The 18,192-nt window shown below is 38.0% G+C and overlaps 2 protein-coding genes and 1 long non-coding RNA gene across 3 annotated transcripts; 1 reads left to right on the plus strand and 2 right to left on the minus strand.

Annotated features, from left to right (window-relative positions):
• Positions 1 to 603: 603 nt before the first annotated feature.
• On the minus strand, positions 604 to 2,367 carry LOC310716931 (GTPase IMAP family member 7-like). Its single transcript, XM_083524579.1, has 3 exons — positions 2,323 to 2,367; positions 2,165 to 2,230; positions 604 to 2,078 (listed from the first exon to the last, which is right to left on the minus strand). The coding sequence occupies exons 1-3, from the start codon at positions 2,336 to 2,338 to the stop codon at positions 1,102 to 1,104; spliced, it is 1,059 nt and encodes a 352-aa protein (XP_083380705.1). The 5' UTR covers positions 2,339 to 2,367; the 3' UTR covers positions 604 to 1,101.
• A 2,752-nt stretch (positions 2,368 to 5,119) lies between these two features.
• On the plus strand, positions 5,120 to 12,061 carry rsad1 (radical S-adenosyl methionine domain containing 1). Its single transcript, XM_083524533.1, has 9 exons — positions 5,120 to 5,505; positions 5,898 to 6,031; positions 6,829 to 7,033; positions 7,561 to 7,926; positions 8,008 to 8,071; positions 8,467 to 8,614; positions 8,708 to 8,762; positions 10,884 to 10,987; positions 11,568 to 12,061. The coding sequence occupies exons 1-9, from the start codon at positions 5,371 to 5,373 to the stop codon at positions 11,686 to 11,688; spliced, it is 1,332 nt and encodes a 443-aa protein (XP_083380659.1). The 5' UTR covers positions 5,120 to 5,370; the 3' UTR covers positions 11,689 to 12,061.
• Positions 12,062 to 12,982: 921 nt separating this feature from the next.
• On the minus strand, positions 12,983 to 18,034 carry LOC310717007. The gene is made up of 3 exons (XR_014530714.1): positions 17,789 to 18,034; positions 15,632 to 15,686; positions 12,983 to 13,471 (listed from the first exon to the last, which is right to left on the minus strand). It is a non-coding gene; the product is annotated as an uncharacterized lncRNA (long non-coding RNA).
• Between the last annotated feature and the right edge of the window lie 158 nt (positions 18,035 to 18,192).

Genomic DNA, 18,192 nt, shown 5'->3' on the forward strand with positions numbered 1-18,192 from the left:
CATTTATCTGGGCTTGGGACCGGCACTAAGAGTGCAACACTTGTGCAACCCTAACTACTGAGGTTGGTTCCCTGACCGGGGATTGAACCCGGGCCGCAGCGGTGAGAGCACCGCATCCTAACCACTAGACCACCAGGGAACCTATTTCTGAGGATATAAGACCTAAATATAATTAGAACCCCAATGTGCACAGCACAGTGATTTGGGGTCAAATAAACAAATTTATAGTCATGCGTGCTGTTAATCATTTTGGAGATTTTAAGGGAATACCTAACAAACAAATGAACCTCAAAACCACTGTAGAATAATCAAAAAAGGTGGATTAGTGATGCTTTGAGGCTGTATTTTGCAACAGTTGGTTCATAAAGATTGATTCTTATAGAAATAAGAATATTTTATCTCGAAAGCTGGTTGTCTCTGCAAGGAGGAACAGACTTGTTCAATATGATGATGAGCCAAACCAAGAAATAGCACAGAAATGGAATGGCTAATACAAAAGGCAGATGTTTCATGGAAGATTAAAGTGCTCCTTCAAAAGCTCTTAAAAAACTGTCTGATGCAACCAAACAGAAAATCTGTAAACTTTCTGACAGCATGGAATTCAAAGTCTAAGGAGCTTCTCATCTCTTTAACTTTAGTTTGTCTTCTTTAATATCGAGTCCTACTTGGAAATTCTGTTGATTCCGTTTTCAGATCTTGAGGTCTACAGACCAAGGTGCTGGTGTATAGATAATAAACACAGTTTTCTTTATTCCTTTAGTTCATTTGCACCTGTATAAACCCCCATTCATATCCCCCTATAACTTCTATATCCCACTTTCTTCACTGTGATTGGCTACTATTTCTACCAAACTATAAATTATTTCTGGTTGCATGCAGGAAGGTTTGTGTATAGTTCATTTGTGTAACATATACGAGGTATTGCAGTGACAAAACACCAAGAACGCAGTGGGAAACAGTAATTTTGTGTTTTAACATCAATTCCTGTAAATCCTGATCCACGTGTTGGCTGTGGACTGTGATTATGAAAAGGACGGCATGTTCGAGGACCATTGTACTTGCCAACGTGTGAACGCCTACAGTTAAAGTACCTATTCGTTGTTAAGTTGTGTCTCTTCTAAAATCTGCCCAAGCATCATTAATAATGTTCCAAACTGCTCCAGCTGCACCACCTAATAAACAACCGAATGCTGCACCAACCCCTGCTCCTATGGCCATCCCCGGAAACCCTAACACCTTCGCTATCACTGCCCCTGCAACCGCTCCTTTTCCTACCGCTGCCATGTAATCGACGAGTCTGAGAGTGACGCCGAGTCTGTCTGCGACCTGCACCTCAGCCTTTTCCCTGTTCTCTAATCTGATCTTTTCTTCATAAATTCTTATTTCTTTTTCCAGATCTTCCTTTTCTGCAGAATACTTCTGCTCCAGCTCCTCCCTCATGACCCTGACCTCCCTCTTTCTCTTATCTTGTAGGATTTTCTCTTCTATCCTGATTCGCTTATCAGCATCTTCAAACTCCCGATTCGTGAAAATCCCATGCTTTTCCTCCATCTTGTCTATTTCCTCAAACAGTTTCCTTATTACAGTGCCCTCGTTCCTGTTCTTCATCCTGTCGAAGACCAGATACCTATGACCGCATTTTTTAAGAAGCTCCATCAATTGTTTATTCTTTTTCACCATTTCCTCTAACGGCGAACTCAACGTCTTTTCTTCATGGTAGAAAATGATCATTGTAAGGTTCAGGATGTGTTCTCCAAAACACTGCACCACCGGGTTGAAAACGGCGAATACATTCTGTGGCACCTCTGACGCATTCAGCACGAACAGGACGGCGTGCGGTCCCGGACACGAGAAACAAATCGCCTTCTTGAACTCTTTTTTCAGCATGTAGTGTAATATTTTGTGATTGTCCAGATTTGGAGTGTTGACCAGAGTCACATTTCTTTCACACACGTTTCCACAAGTCTTCGTAGTTAATATATTGTTAGGCTCTGCACCAGTAAAGACTGCTTTCTGCAGGATCGACTCGGTGAGAGAGAACTGCTGATCACCAGAGCTTCCAAACGCCATAATACACACTGGAAAACAGGATGTAGTTTAAATAAACATTGTAATACATGCATGAAGGAATAAATGTAAGCATGTAGACAGATAGTTAACTCACTAAGAGGAGGATCAGTAATGCTATTCTTGCGCCTCACTGGGACGGAGTGGCAATCGGGCGAAGTATCTGAGTTCAAACAAAGCAAGAAGAGTCTTTTATTTTCTTTTTTTTTACCGTATATTATACACTGACATATGAGTCAAAGTCAGGTCACTTACCTTCGACTGCTGCCATCTTCTTTCAGTTCGTCATTCGCCTGTGTGGAAAAAGAGACGTACAACACTTCTGTCTGTTGCTGAGTGTTCTGACGGAGTTTTATTTGTGTGTGTTACACCGTTTCAGTGCACGATCTGAAAAGCATTAAAACGGTGTAAAGCCTCACAACTAGCTGTGGATTATCACCTTATAACACGGTCACGTCCCAACATTGGAAATGAATCGATCGGAATGACGCTTTATTATAATTACTTGTCATTTTATCATTTTATCTATAGTTTCTTTAGATCTACATTTCTGCTGCTTGGAATCATATACAAAAGAAAAAGTACTGCGATACAGTTACATTCATTTGAATACATTTTAATGAATAGTGTGAGAGCAAGAGCGAGAGCGAGAGAGAGAGAGAGAGAGAGAGAGAGAGAGAGATTAAGTAAGTAATATTAATTAAGCTTTTTTTTCTTACTTTTTTACTTATACAATCATTTTCAATCATACTAAAGTTTGTTTGAATACTTGATTCTGATTGGTTCAAAATCACTGCGCAAAAGTTACATAGACTTTAAATGTAAATGATATTTACAGATGATTATTCATGACTATTGTAGACACTTTAGACATCATATTGTCTTTGAATTAACTTTTCACATACAGTCTTCTAACGGTTCTTCACTGGTTGGAGTTTTCTTTCTGATCTTGTGATCCAGTTCATCCCAGAGTAGATCAATAGGATTTAGGTCCAGTTGACTGTCTGATCTGTAAATAACGCTTACAGAACTCGGACGTGTGTTTCCATTTATCATCTTGTTGTACGGTGAATTGGGTTCCAATGAGCCGCAGTCCAGACGGAACTGCATGGTGCTGGAATGGTTGCCATGTTGGTTCCTTTTACCTGGAACAAGTCTCCAACATTCCCTGCTTCAAAACAACCCTAAACTATCAGGTTTCCAACCCATGTGACTGTGTGGGTGAGGCAGTCTGATAACATCTTCTGTCCTGTTCTCTGTCCTACAAGTTCTTCTGGTGGAGGCAACTATGTCCCATTTCCCCTTATCTGTAGACAGAACCTTCTTCCAGGCATTTCTTGTCCACTTCTGGTGTATTTTGAGATTATAAGATTCCAAGATCATGAGGTTTCCAAACTTTTTACAGACACTGTATAAAACACGTGACTTTCTGACGTCTTGAGTACACGTGATCCCAGTTCAGGTAGAATGCACTTAAACTTTGAACTTTTTCCACGTGAGAAATGTAGATGAGGGTATTAACAAATTAAAAATCAAGAATTGCTCATTCTTTTACACATTCCTCTTCATTCCAGTCTCATATGCACAATGCAAATCTGATATATTCATGAGTAGAATATGTAAATGATGTTACTGACATTTCTGCGTGCTAATAAATATAATAAATATACAATCACATTAAATGTGTAAACAGAAAAAGTGCGATGTGCGTGTATATGATGCAGCAGGATCAGGAAGCGTTCTTACCTTGGATTTTTAGGCAAAAGGACCTTATACACAAACTATAATATAGAAAAATAATACAGTCGGTGTATTAACAACATTTTTTTTCACGAATAGAAATAAAAAAGATGTTATATTCAGAAGAAAAAATGCCACCAAGACGCCACTGTGCTGTTAGAAAAGAAACCGAAAGTACTTCATGGGTTGCCAGATTTACATTTTCTTGTTAAATTAAGGTTTGGGTTGTTTAAATATGTTGTTTAATATATACAAATAAATAATAACAAAATAAATAAAAGCAAGTCTTACCACTCAAAACCAACAATATATCCAATTGTTTTTGTAAAACAAATATTAAAAAGGTAATGTATGTGTTACCTCTCTCAGCCGCTAGGTGGCAATAATTTAATCTGCTCATTGCCAGTCACTTGCATACCCCGATGTGCAAAGGGAGCTATATTTCCGTTTAGGACAGAACCATGTGTGCAACCGTTAAATAGTTCCGTGCAACAAATTTTCTCTTAGCACGAGTTTGGGTTCTGCGAAAAAAATAATATATGTAAAAATACATGGCATGTTTCTGTATTTTTAGTTGTTTTACTACTGTACATTAATATTGAAGGCATCCACAATGTACAATATAAAAAAAATTCTTGGTTGTTAAACAATAATTTAGACATAATTCCATACGTGTTTTTTTTTCATAGTTTGGATGTTTTCGGTATTAATGTATAATGTTGAAAATAATAATAATAATAATAAAAATAATAATAATAAACACCGAATGAAAGGGTGTATCCAAACTTTTAACTGGTACTTTTATATACATTTATAAAAGTACATATTTTATTAATAAAAACATTTAATTTTGTTTGGTACTGTTTTTACATGCTTGAGGTGGTCCAGAGGTCTTATTACTTACTATAATACTTATTAAAATAATAAATATTGGTTGTTGTTGTTGTTGTTGTTGTTGTTTTTTATATAGTGTTTTATAGTTTTGGATTATTGTGAATATTCGAACGACATCACACACTTGCAAAAGCAGAAAAAAGAAGACAAAATCTAGGAAGGCGGACACCTAGTTTTAAATAATAAGTACAAAATGTTTTATAAGCTTAGAAGTTCTATGGAGTTTCTAACGTAAATGTAATAAGGGATTTATGTTTTAATAACAGCATCAACACACACTACATAACACAACACTAATAATAATAATACTGTATTTAATAAATAATAACTATTACATAGTAATAAATAATAATAAAAAAATAATAAGTAAAACAAATAATATACTACAAAAGTAATCCGTGTGTTACCTCATTAGGCCGCTAGAGAGCACTATTTCAGCTGCTCATTGCCAGTCACTTGCATAGCCCGAAGTGCGCAGGAAAAGATCTTTCCGTTTGGGACAGAACCAACATGTGTATCCGTAAAATAGTTCCGCAAATGTTTTCCTGGCACGAGTTTGAGTTGTTTTGAAAATTTTATGTATATATTTTATATGTATATATAATATGTTAAATAGTTGAAATGCATTCGTTGCTAAAAGACAATATGGCGTAAATATATGGGTTAAATATGAATATTTTGTGTGCTGTCTGGAGGCGCTCGGGTTTGATGTGTCCGGGTGAGCAGGCAGGAGGAATTAAAGTTTACAGCAGTCAGGAGCAAAGTCCTGCAGGACATCCAGAACAGGCTTCACTGTATGTCCATGTGAGTATCACAGTGTCTTCCTGTCTTTATGTGGTGCATTAATTACATTTCCTATTGCGGATACACACTAAATTATTTATCTAATTCATGCAACTAACCAGCAATGGTGTTGAGGGCCCTGCTTAAGGGCCACATGGAGTGGCAGCTTGGTGTGGTGTGGCTGGGATTTAAACTCATGACCTTCAGATCCAAAGTCTACTAAGTTTACACTTCCCTGTTATGTATTAAATAGCAATTATATAACAGTAAAAAAAATAATGACCAGTGCCAACAAACACAACAATTATCCAAATCACAAAAATATAATAATATGAATAATAATTGTAGCTCCAACTCCTAAGAAGCAAACTTCAGACTGCCAACATGTAGACTCTCTTTTTCTTTTCGAAAAGTGGCCGTACTGCTTGAAGCGATGCTCTTACTGCAACTTTAACAAGTACATCCCTCGCTCGGTGAATAACGAGGTTATGACAGAATGCCTTCAGCAGGAGATCCGGACACTGCTGCAGCTCAGCCAAGTTTCTCAGTATGTACTCACACACACACACACACCCTGATACTCCTGTGTACTGTAATAGTTTATAATCCCTTCATTCAATGTCACCCAGTAGAGGGCGGTGAATAGTTTTCCATGAAAAGTTTCTTCCTCATTGTTATGACTCATAAGTTGGTGCTATTGGCAAACTGACTCAAAGACAATTGAGACAATTTGCTAAACTACATGCAAGAAATAAGACACAATATGGACTAAATTACTTGACTGACTTTCCAGCTATATGTGGTTTCTTTCCCAAACTGTTACCAAAGTTGGAGGCATACGATTGTAAATATGGAGGCATACAATTGTAAATATTCCCTTTACCCAAACCTGCTCCAGCATGACAATGCCCCAGAACACAAAGCAGCTCCATGAAGATCTCCTGTGATAGAGCTTCGACCTCAACCTTATTGAACACCATTGGGATGAATGTGATCGCTGACTGCACCCCAGGCCTCCTCACCTCACCTACATCAGCACCTGACTTTGTTAAGATTCGTGTGGCTGAAACAATCTCACACAAATCTCCACAAAATCTAATGGAACATCTTCCCAGAAAAGTGGATGCTATTATAAGAGAGAATTAGGACTCTGTGTAGAATGGAATATTTATAAACCGCATACCAGTCTTACGGTCAGGTGTCCACAAACATTTGTGATTTTTTTTTCCAAGCACCCGAGTAACCACTGTACACAGAAATGCAGAATTCTACTTATGTTGTTCATTCGGATACTGAATGTTAGTTATATGGCATTTGTTTACAAGAAGTATATGTTCTGTGTAGGATCAGCTCAGTGTTCTTTGGCGGAGGAACTCCAAGCCTGGCCCTAACCTCCACAGTAACTGCTGTACTAGAGAGCGTCTCGGCACACGCGCGCCTCCGCAAACACGCCGAAGTGACGCTTGAAGTGAACCCTGCGCCCTCAGGAAGAACCGCACTCAGAGATTTCGTGTCTGCCGGAGTCAATCGGTTTTCTGTTGGGGTGCAGGTGTGAACACACACACACACACACACACACACACACACACACACTTAATGGGGCAAACATGTTACTCTACAACAGAAAAATTCACCTCAACCCAAAAAGCATGCAGGTCCTATGAGAGATGAAGGTTCTAAAGACATTAAGGTCTATATGGTTTGTAGTAATGAATTCTTTCTAGGTCATTCTCAAATCCATTAAAGAACTTTTCAAGACACTTAAAACAGCCCATAGTATCTTCTGGTTTTTGGAGTTATAATAATTTCTACAGACCAGAAGATACTATGGGCTGTTTTAAGTGTTTTGAAAAATAATTTCTACAGACCTGAGGGTTCTAGAGAGTTCCAAAGAAAATGAAAGACTCCAGGGCTCTATAGGCTTTAAAGCTTTTAACCACTGAACTATGAACCTTCAGCTATACGATTTGTCTCTACACCAATGCAGACTACCTCATGCAAAGTACAAAAAAAGCCACAACCCATATCTGTGCCACTGAGCAGATTCTCCTGGTACGTGAATTTATCTCTTCACAGTCTCTGAACGAGTCCAGCCTGAGGGTTCTCGGGAGGGATCATGACCCGCAGCAGGCTCTGCAGACTCTGGAAGAAGCTCGGACCCTCTGCCCCGGACGTGTTTCGGTCGATGTCATGTTTGGAATTCCAGGTCAGAGAGTCGCATCGTGGGAGAGAGAGTTGGAGGAAGTTCTGCGTGTGTGTGATGATCATGTGTCTCTGTACCAGCTGACCCTGGAGAGAGGAACTCACCTGTACAAGCAGGTAGAGCAGGGAAACGTCAGCATGCCTGCTGATGATGTGTCTGCCTCCATGTACAAGTCCGCTCGGAAGGTTCTGGAGCAGGCCGGATTCCTGCAGTACGAGGTGTCCAACTTCGCCAGACATGTGAGTGCAGAAAAGTGATGGTTTAAAGTGGAAATTTTATGACTCTAAAGCTACAGCGATGTTTCTGTTTGATTTGTTTAGAATGCTGTAAGCACACACAACCTGGGCTACTGGAGAGCACAGCCGTATATAGGAGTTGGACCAGGTACGTTTTTACTTATGTAAATTCAATCTGAAATGTTTATTCATACTGATGGGAGAAAGAGAAAGAGAGAGAGAGAGAGAGAGAGAGAGAGAGAGAGAGAGAGAGAGAGAGAGAGAGAGTCTGAATAAAACAGACAAAAAAGAGGAAGGGAGGGAGGAAGGGTAAAAGATAAAAAATGTAGAAAGGTAAAGACAAAAAACAGACATAAATACAAAAAGACAAAAAGATAAACATACACACACTGAGAGACAGACAGAGATAGACAGATGCACAGAAAGAGAGACAGAAATAGATACACAGACAAAAAGAGAGAGATAAGAAAGATGTCTTCAGTTCTCGTACAGGAAAAAAAGCTGGAGTTCAGTTTGCTGTTCGTGTACTCGGTTGTGTTTCAGGAGCTCATGGTCGGTTCGTTCCTCGAGCTCTGGGCTTGATCCATCGGGAGGCTCGCACTCAGACTTTAGAGCCAGACTTCTGGATGAGAGAAGTGCAGCAACACGGACATGCAACACGCAGACGCATACAGCTTAGTCAGCAAGGCCTGTGAGCTTCATTCATACATTCACAACTTGTCAAGTACTGAACATACCGCACGCTCAGGATATTAACCTCTGCTGTGTCGTGTCGTGTCTGCAGTCTGGAGGAGGTGTTGGTCATGGGACTCCGATTGACTGAAGGGATTTCCCATAAGGTATGGAAAAATCTCATTTTAATCGGAAATTACATTCTATGAAATATAAACAGCCATTTTATATATATATATATATATATATATATATATATATATATATATATATATATAATATACTGTGAGGAAAATAAGTATTTGAACACCCTGCTATTTTGCAAGTTCTCCCACTTAGCAGTCATGAAGGGGTCTGAAATTGTCATCGTAGGTGCATGTCCACTGTGAGAGACATAATCTAAAAAAAAAAATCCAGAAATCACAATATATGATTTTTAAACTATTTATTTGTATGATACAGCTGCAAATAAGTATTTGAACACCTGTCTATCAGCTAGAATTCTGACCCTCAAAGACCTGTTAGTCGTCCTTTAAAATGTCCACCTCCACTACATTTATTATCTTTAAATAGATGCACCTGTTAGCTGCATAAAGACACCTGTCCACCCCATACAATCAGTAAGAATCCAACTACTAACATGGCCAAGACCAAAGAACTGTCCAAAGACACTAGAGACAAAATTATACACCTCCACAAGGCTGGAAAGGGCTACGGGGAAATTGCCAAGCAGCTTGGTGAAAAAAGGTCCACTGTTGGAGCAATCATTAGAAAATGGAAGAAGCTAAACATGACTGTCAATCTCCCTCGGACTGGGGCTCCATGCAAGATCTCACCTCGTGGGGTCTCAATGATCCTAAGGAAGGTGAGAAATCAGCCCAAAACTACACGGGAGGAGCTGGTCAATGACCTGAAAAGAGCTGGGACCACCGTTTCCAAGGTTACTGTTGGTAATACACTAAGACGTCATGGTTTGAAATCATGCATGGCACGGAAGGTTCCCCTGCTTAAACCAGCACATGTCCAGGCACGTCTTAAGTTTGCCAATGACCATTTGGATGATCCAGAGGAGTCATGGGAGAAAGTCATGTGGTCAGATGAGACCAAAATAGAACTTTTGGGTCATAATTCCACTAAACGTGTTTGGAGGAAAAAGAATGATGAGTACCATCCCAAAAACACCATCCCTACTGTAAAGCATGGGGGTGGTAGCATCATGCTTTGGGGGTGGTTTTCTGCACATGGGACAGGGCGACTGCACTGTATTAAGGAGAGGATGACCGGGGCCATGTATTGCGAGATTTCGGGGAACAACCTCCTTCTCTCAGTTAGAGCATTGAAGATGGGTCGAGGCTGGGTCTTCTAACATGACAATGACCCGAAGCACACAGCCAGGATAACCAAGGAGTGGTTCTGTAAGAAGCATATCAAGGTTCTGGCGTGGCCTAGCCAGTCTCCAGACCTAAACCCAATAGAGAATCTTTGGAGGGAGCTCAAACTCCGTGTTTCTCAGAGACAGGCCAGAAACCTGACTGATCTAGAGAAGATCTGTGTGGAGGAGTGGGCCAAAATCCCTCCTGCAGTGTGTGCAAACCTGGTGAAAAACTACAGGAAATGTTTGACCTCTGTAATTGCAAACAAAGGCTCCTGTACCAAATATCAACATTGACTTTCTCAGGTGTTCAAATACTTATTTGCAGCTGTATCATACAAATAAATAGTAAAAAAAAATTTTTTTTTTTTAGATTATGTCTCTCACAGTGGACATGCACCTACGATGAACATTTCAGACCCCTCCATTATTTCTAAGTGGGAGAACTTGCAAAATAGCAGCGTGTTCAAATATTTATTTTCCTCACTGTATATATACAATAATATACACCAACAAAGCCTGTCTTTCTGAATGTTTTATATTTTATTTGTCAAATCAAAACTGAAAAAAAGTATATGCATCAAGTGTTTATACATTACATGTAACGATAAATGGATAAAAAGTGCAACATGACATTCTTTAATGAATCAAACATTTTAATTGTTGGCAGGCATTTTCTAAGAGCAATAAATCACTTACTGTCAGAGGAATTGAACCAGTTTTGCTTTAGTGACACTAATATTACAAGCTACCTGTAACAGCACAACCAGAGTGTTTTATTCAATATTTATCCAAACACAGTTATTTCTGTTGGTTTAAAATGCAGGTACCGGTTGTTTCATGCCCTGAATTAGTTGTGTTGGATGAGTTGTGGAAACTAACCCTCATGTTAATCTGTTTGGTTTTGGTGGAGAAGCACTGGGCAGCGTTCAGCCCAGAGGTGAACCTTCACCAGGTTCTCGGTGCCTCAGCAGATGTTCAGAAACTTCAACAGAGGGGCTTTTTGATCCTCGATGACAGGTGACTAAAACCTTTGATTTTTTTATATATATATATATATATATATATATATATATATATATATATATATATATATATATATATATATATATATATATAATTAAACACGAAGTCTTAAACCAAAGCTGGTCTGAGGTGAACAAAAGTTTGGAGATCCCAGGTGTAGGATCTTGATACTTGAGGTCAAGATTTACACAAATAGCAACAGTTTCCAGATATTTTTGAGAGTTTAAAAGAGCAGTTTTAATGTTTGAAGATGTTTCTAGTCTCTGATAAATGACCAAATACTGCTCCTTTAATCTGATATATAGAATATTTTATTTGTTTGCCTTTATTTGTTACATGTACATTACAGCACAGTAAAATTATTTTCTTCACATATCCCAGTTTGCTCAGAAACTGGGGTCAGAGCGCAGAATCAGCCATGATATGGTGCCCTCGGAGCACAGAGGGTTAAGGGCCTTGCTCAAGGGCCCTCAAGAGTGGCAGCTTGGCGATACCAGGGCTTGAACCCCCCGATCTTACAATCAGTAACCCAGCACCTTAACCACTGGCTCTGATTCTTACTTTGTGTTTATAGAGGACTGCGTTGTTCCTGGGAGGGTTTGGCGTTATTGGACGGTATTCTGCCTGTTTTGCTGCTGGAGTTGGAAACGTTCTTCAGCACACCCACATCTGCAGATGGACACAAAGAGATATAAGAGACTCTTAAACCAGAACTACTTGAAGTTTTTTCTTCAGTTTTTTTTTTTAAAAGAGGTTCTGAAGTAACACTTGAAACATTGCATCTCATCTGTACTGCACTGAAAGGGTAAAAGAAAAAAGCATACATTTTTTAAATGTTTTAATAATCTCAGCAATGTACTGAATTGTATTTAATGGAAGCTTTAGAAACATGTTTCTGACCTTTATCAATGTCAATTTTATATTTCTTAGTCTTACAATCAGACCGGCAAATAAAACTCGAAACTGCATTACATTTGAATTTAATAAAAATCAAATATCTTGAATTGAAAAATGTTTTGTTTAGCATATGTACTAGGAAAGTGAACAAATAAATGTTTCATAAAAATTTATACCTATTTTATTTTGTGCATTTTTTAAAAATTAATTTTAATCCAATGAGCCATACTAGGGTTTGTTTCTGTATTTTTCCTGAATGTTAATTATTTAAAACCATAAAAAATTCCTTTGATTTAACCCATAACTACCTCTTTTCTCTATTTTTTCCTACTATGAATCTTTTTAGAGTAGAGTTTTTCCGAAGGTTTTTACATGTACTGTCTCTTTTCTCCTGAGTTTCATCCCTAGTTTCTTCTTCATTTCTCACTAGAGTCCTAAAACAGGGATAGTTTGTTTTGGGGTAACCAAACTTTTTTCCTTTACCAGGTATCATTTATTATTTGAATATTATCTGAGATAACATGGACATGTATAAGTCTGCACTGAGATCCCCAAGATTGGTCATATGACTAATTTCTAGGGGTGATATCAAACAGGTGCTTGTCTTTTTTGCACTTATTTTCACTCACACACACACAAAAACTTCAAGTAAAAGCTACACCCTTCTGCGTAATAAAAGACACTTACACATTGTGTATGCTCTAATATGAAGAGCACCTGAAGAATAATGCCTTTAAAAAAAAAGATTGATGAAATATTGATTTAGGAAATTATCAATAAAACAAACAAACACCATCTGAATGGATGAAAGAAAAGAAAGACAGGAAAAGCCAGAAATACACAGAGTGGAAGAAATAAAGAAAGAAATTGAGAAAGAGAAAGAAATTGAGAAAGAAAGAAAGAAAGAAAGAAAGAAAGATAGATAGATAGATAGATAGATAGATAGATAGATAGATAGATAGATAGATAGATAGATAGATAGATAGATAGATAGATAGATAGATAGATTGATAGATTGATTGATTTATTGATTCATTGATTCATTGATTCATTGATTCACACATTTTTGGTTCTAATTTGCTTAACCTCCCGTTCAGCATTAATGCATTTTATAATAATTCACTTTTAAATCGGTTTAAAATCGGGTTTTACGCCTTTTATTACTGGGGATAAAAAAAACGTGAACTCATTTTACATGTATCTTTAAATAAATGCCTAAACCACATGAGGGCGCCAGAGACGTATGAAAGATTCCAGACAGGCTCTGCTGAGCTCAGCTGAAACGTATACCTCATCCGCTGATTCTTTTTCTTTTCCAGCATCAGTAATTCCTACCCACATCATTTTCCTGTTATTCTCACATTTTCACACAGCTGGCAATAGACAGTCAGCAACTTCTATTCTTAAATCTACCTGATAGATATATTATAAAGGAGCCCAATTGTGCTTGTGCAGTGAATGGATGCAGTGAACAGTCTGATGTCAGCATTGTGCAGCACTTCCTTGCTTTGCTCCACCTCTCCGTCTACGCCCCCCTCACACACGTCTGTCTTCAAGCTTTGCTCCAGTGATGTCATCCTGCTTTTGTTGGAAAACAAAGAAATTGGGGTCTGTTTACAGGGGATAACAAAGTGTGTGTGTGTGTGTGTGTGTGTGTGTGTGTGTGTGTGTGTGTGTGTGTGTGTGTGTGTGTGTGTGTGTGTGTGTGTGTGTGTGTGTGTGTGTGTGTGTGTCTATAGAGAGTTTGTGTGAGGAAAAAAAAAAAGAAACAGACTGTCCCAGTATCAGGATGTGAGGAAAGGGGAAAAAAGAAAGTATGTTATGGACATTAAAAATGTATGTTCCTGTCTGAGTCTAGAGTTGAAAGCAAACCCCAACAGGGTTTACCAGCCTGGATCAAGGTGACACACCCAAGGGTTCAGGAGAAGAAAATGTAGAAAATTAAAATACACCCTGTTATTATTCATGTGACACATCCGACTGCTTCCAGACAGACAAAATGGCCAGCATAATGGTGTTTTTTTCAAATAGTCTCAATGTCAACAATTTGGTACACAAAATGATGCATCAGTTTAAAAAAAAAAACTTAAAGGCTGATAATAATCATTTTATTAGAAATCATAACAGTAACCTTTATACCTTACAAGTTCACAATTTCTCAAATATCACATTTATGCTGACGTCATAAACAAACAAACTAAAGGCACAAATAATTGTGGACATTTTCAGGAACCTTGGACAATCAACTGTCCTTTTCTTCTCACAAAGCTAATCTACATGCCCATGTTGATTTCTCTTTCACAACATAATGAGAATTTGTCCACTAGGTGGATGTCCTGCATCATTAATAAACAAGCTACAGTTTGTCCAAAATGCAGCAGTCAGAATTCTCACAAGGTCGAGAAAATATGATCATATAACCCCAATCTTCTCGTCCCTACACTAGCTACCTGTTAAGTTTCTAATCAACTACAAACTACTGCTACTTACCTACAAAACACCAAATGGTTTGGCTCCTATGTATCTCTCCAGTCTCCTAACACACTACAATCCGTCACGCTCCTTGAGATTTCAAAACTCTGGACTTCTAGTAGTTCCTAGAATAGCAAAGTCCACTAAAGGTGGTAGAACATTCTCACATTTAGCTCCTAAAATTTGGAATAGTCTTCCTGACAGTGTTCATGGCTCAGACACACTCTCCCAGTTTAAGTGCAGATTAAAAATCTTTTTAGCGAGTTCTTCACATAACACACATCATATATCATAACATTGTGCTCCAGAACATCTAATCACATGCACATTATCAACCTGTGCATGTTAATATCATCAACAGCAGCTACAATAATTTTTCTCCACTGCTTCTCTCTCTTTACCCATCCCGAGGCATCCTGAGGTTGTGCCAGCTCCAGTCACATCCCACCTAATGAAGATTATGGACCTTTAAAGAAGTAGATGCTGCAAACATCCCGACACATCTAGAGACGTACCAGCACCATTTGGATCCAAATTCATGTGGAGTTTGGACATTGGACCTCTTTGAGTGTTTAAAGGCTCTGGCATGGAGAAGCTGGTGTTGGATCTGTGATGATCGCAAATGTTGAGATATTTTTAATGAGTTAGGGTTAACCCTAACCCAGACTCTACACTGTTCTGGCTCTGAGGTGAAAGACATTATCAGTCTTTAAAACACACATAAAGACCTACATCTTTCACAGATTCCTAAAGTAGCACTTCTTGCATTAAAAATGCATTTGAACTGTTTGGCAGCTTGGTGTGGCCCGGATTTGAACGCACAATCTTCGGATCCAAAGCCAAAGCCAGGTACTGGTTTAGTAAAGTCAGGTACTGATATAGGTGAGGTGAGGAGGCCTGGGGTGCAGTCAGAATTCCAATTCATCCAGAAGGTGTTCAGTAGGGTTGAGGTTAGCACTCTATAGAAGTCTACTCAAGTTCTTCCACTTCAACCAATTCCACTTCAAACCATATCTTCATGAAATGCTGCCGCATCCAAAGACTTTCTATACAATTATCTGCCTTCAACTTACCTGTGCTAACAGTGTAGAAATTAACTACATATAGCTGGAAAAGTCAGGTGTCCCAATACGTTTTTCCATATAGTGTATTTGTCTTTTAATAGTAGGGTATGGAGTAAAGTCACTGTGTCACTGTGATAAATGAGATTTAAAATTATACAGTAGATATACATTAACTCAAAGTTTCAGAAGTTAGATAAGAGCTCACCCTTCCTGCTCGTTCTTGCTCGACATTCCAGTTCTTACACATTCCAGGGCACGTCCTCAATCAAGCCGAAAAGAAAACCAAAAGAAAACAATGAAAGACAAACCTATATACATGATTCGCTTCATTCCAGAAAAGGTGTCTGACTGATGTGTAGAATTCCGTGCTTCATCACACCATTCATTCATCATAAAAATAGTTCATGCATCATCATGTACACCCTTTTTATTCAACATTTTATTATTTATACTAATTTTTGTTTTGCCATAAATATAATTTTATTGTAAAACTCAAGCAACTTACTTTCCTTTAAAAAAGGATGTGAAATATAATGTGAAACATAATCTCTTAATATGAGTTTGTAATTCCCCAAACAGCAGAGCACAATTTGGGTAGAAATTACACGCCACAGGTGTGAACAGTTTTGTTGGCATGGTCCTTTACAGCTGCACATTCACATGCAAACAGTGTGTGTGTGTGTGTGTAAGAGAGAGAGAGAGCGATCTGAACAGCTATGCCTGCACCAGACAAGACCGGTGGCACTGTAGTGGTTGCCATATTGGCTGTCTTTCCTCATTTCATCACTTTTTTTTAGTTTCATATCTCCTCCTCCGCCTCCTACTACTACTAATCATCATCATCATCATTGCTAATGGTTCCAGAGCCCCCTAAAGCTACTCTGTGTTGAATTTCCTCCCACTTTCCAAAAACCTGTAAGTAGTGTATTGGATATGCTGCATTATGTGAGTGAATGGGTGAGTGTGAACGTATGTGTGAATGAGTGTGTTAATGAGAGTGTGAATGAGTGAATGGGTGAGTGTGAACGTATGTGTGAATGAGTGTGTTAATGAGAGTGTGAATGAGTGAATGGGTGAGTGTGAACGTATGTGTGAATGAGTGTGTTAATGAGAGTGTGAATGAGTGAATGGGTGAGTGTGAACGTATGTGTGAATGAGTGTGTTAATGAGAGTGTGAATGAGTGTGTGGATTAGTGTATGTATGGCGTCCTGCTTGAGCCGATCCGTCTAACCCTCTAGATCAAATACGTCTAGATCACGATTCCAGACAGGTCGATCGCAACGGTGGTGTGGGCAGAAAGCATTACATTAAAAATATAGATATTATTTATGCATTTTTAAAATAGGCACATCATTTTGACTTGGTCATTTTATAGGTAGCTCGCATGCTGAAATAGTGTGTGCACCCCTGCTCTAGATCAAGCAAGCAAGCAAGCAAGCAAGCAAGAAGAAAGAAAGAAAGAAAGAAAGAAAGAAAGAAAGAAAGAAAGAAAGAAAGAAGAAAGAAAGAAAGAAAAGAGAGAGCAAGAAAGACAAGAATGAATGAAATAACAAGAAAGAAAGAAAGAAAGAAAGAAAGAAAGAAAGAAAGAAAGAAAGAAAGAAAGAAAGAAAGAAAGAAAGAGAGATCAAGAAATAAAAAAGAAAAGATAGCAAGAAAGACAAGAATGAATGAAATAACAAGAAAGAAAAAAAGGAAGAAAAAAGAAAGAAAAAAGAAAGAAAGGAGTTTTGATATAACATCAATTCACATTGCTAAAAAATAAACTATTTACTGTTTTACATTTATGTTTATCTGTTTCTTTTACAGCATTTAATAAATGGTATATATATATTCTTATAAACAACTCATTGAAAACATTTTTTTTAATGATCCTACTATTATTATGGTTTTTAATCAAATAATAATTAATATGATGTTTTATAGATTACTAGTATAAACTAAGACATGCGATTATAATGGGAAATACACCTTATTACAAGACTTTTTGTGTGACAAACTGCTAAATATTCTATATAATGATTTAACTGAGCTTTTTAATATATATATATATATATATATATATATATATATATATATATATATATATATATATATATATATATATATATATATATATATATATATATTTATATATATATTTTTTGTGAAGGCATTGTTGTTGTTTTCTGTTTAGAGTGGGCCAACAACAGCAAATTTGGTCTTGTTTATATTAGATCTGATCGAGTAAATTTGATTAGACGTGGATATTTTGTAGAAGGTGTTATCACTTTTAGAAGACCGAGAGCAAATAATTACACTAGCAAATGATTCATTCGGAGGATCGACCACTGACTGTAATGTGGGTTGTAATGCATCTACCTGTTCATGCAGCGACCTTCGGGAAATCTCTTCACACGGATTGTGAGTGATGCTGAGCGGGGGAGAAAACACGGAGTGGATTATCAGAGTCAGGATTAACAGAACGCTTTGGGGGGTTGGGGGAGAGGGACACCTCAGCCGATGAGGGCAGATGAGGCGTGCTCTAGGCACCGGGACACCACCCCTCTGTGCACGGGCTTGGTTTATAGTACTGTTCATTAAGAAACTTATGCTTCTTCTAGTAAAAAAAAAAAAAGTGCAACCACAAACAGCGCGTGTTACTCCCAAACCGCACATAAACAAAACATGTTGCTACTACTTCCGGCAGAAGTGATACCCATAATCCATTTTACAGCAGTCACAGTATAATACGGTTAACGTATAGTACGTCACAGTAGTTTCAG

This window comes from Silurus aristotelis, assembly GCF_946808225.1.
Source record: "Silurus aristotelis genome assembly, chromosome: 21".
In the NCBI taxonomy this organism is placed as follows: Eukaryota; Metazoa; Chordata; class Actinopteri; order Siluriformes; family Siluridae; genus Silurus; species Silurus aristotelis.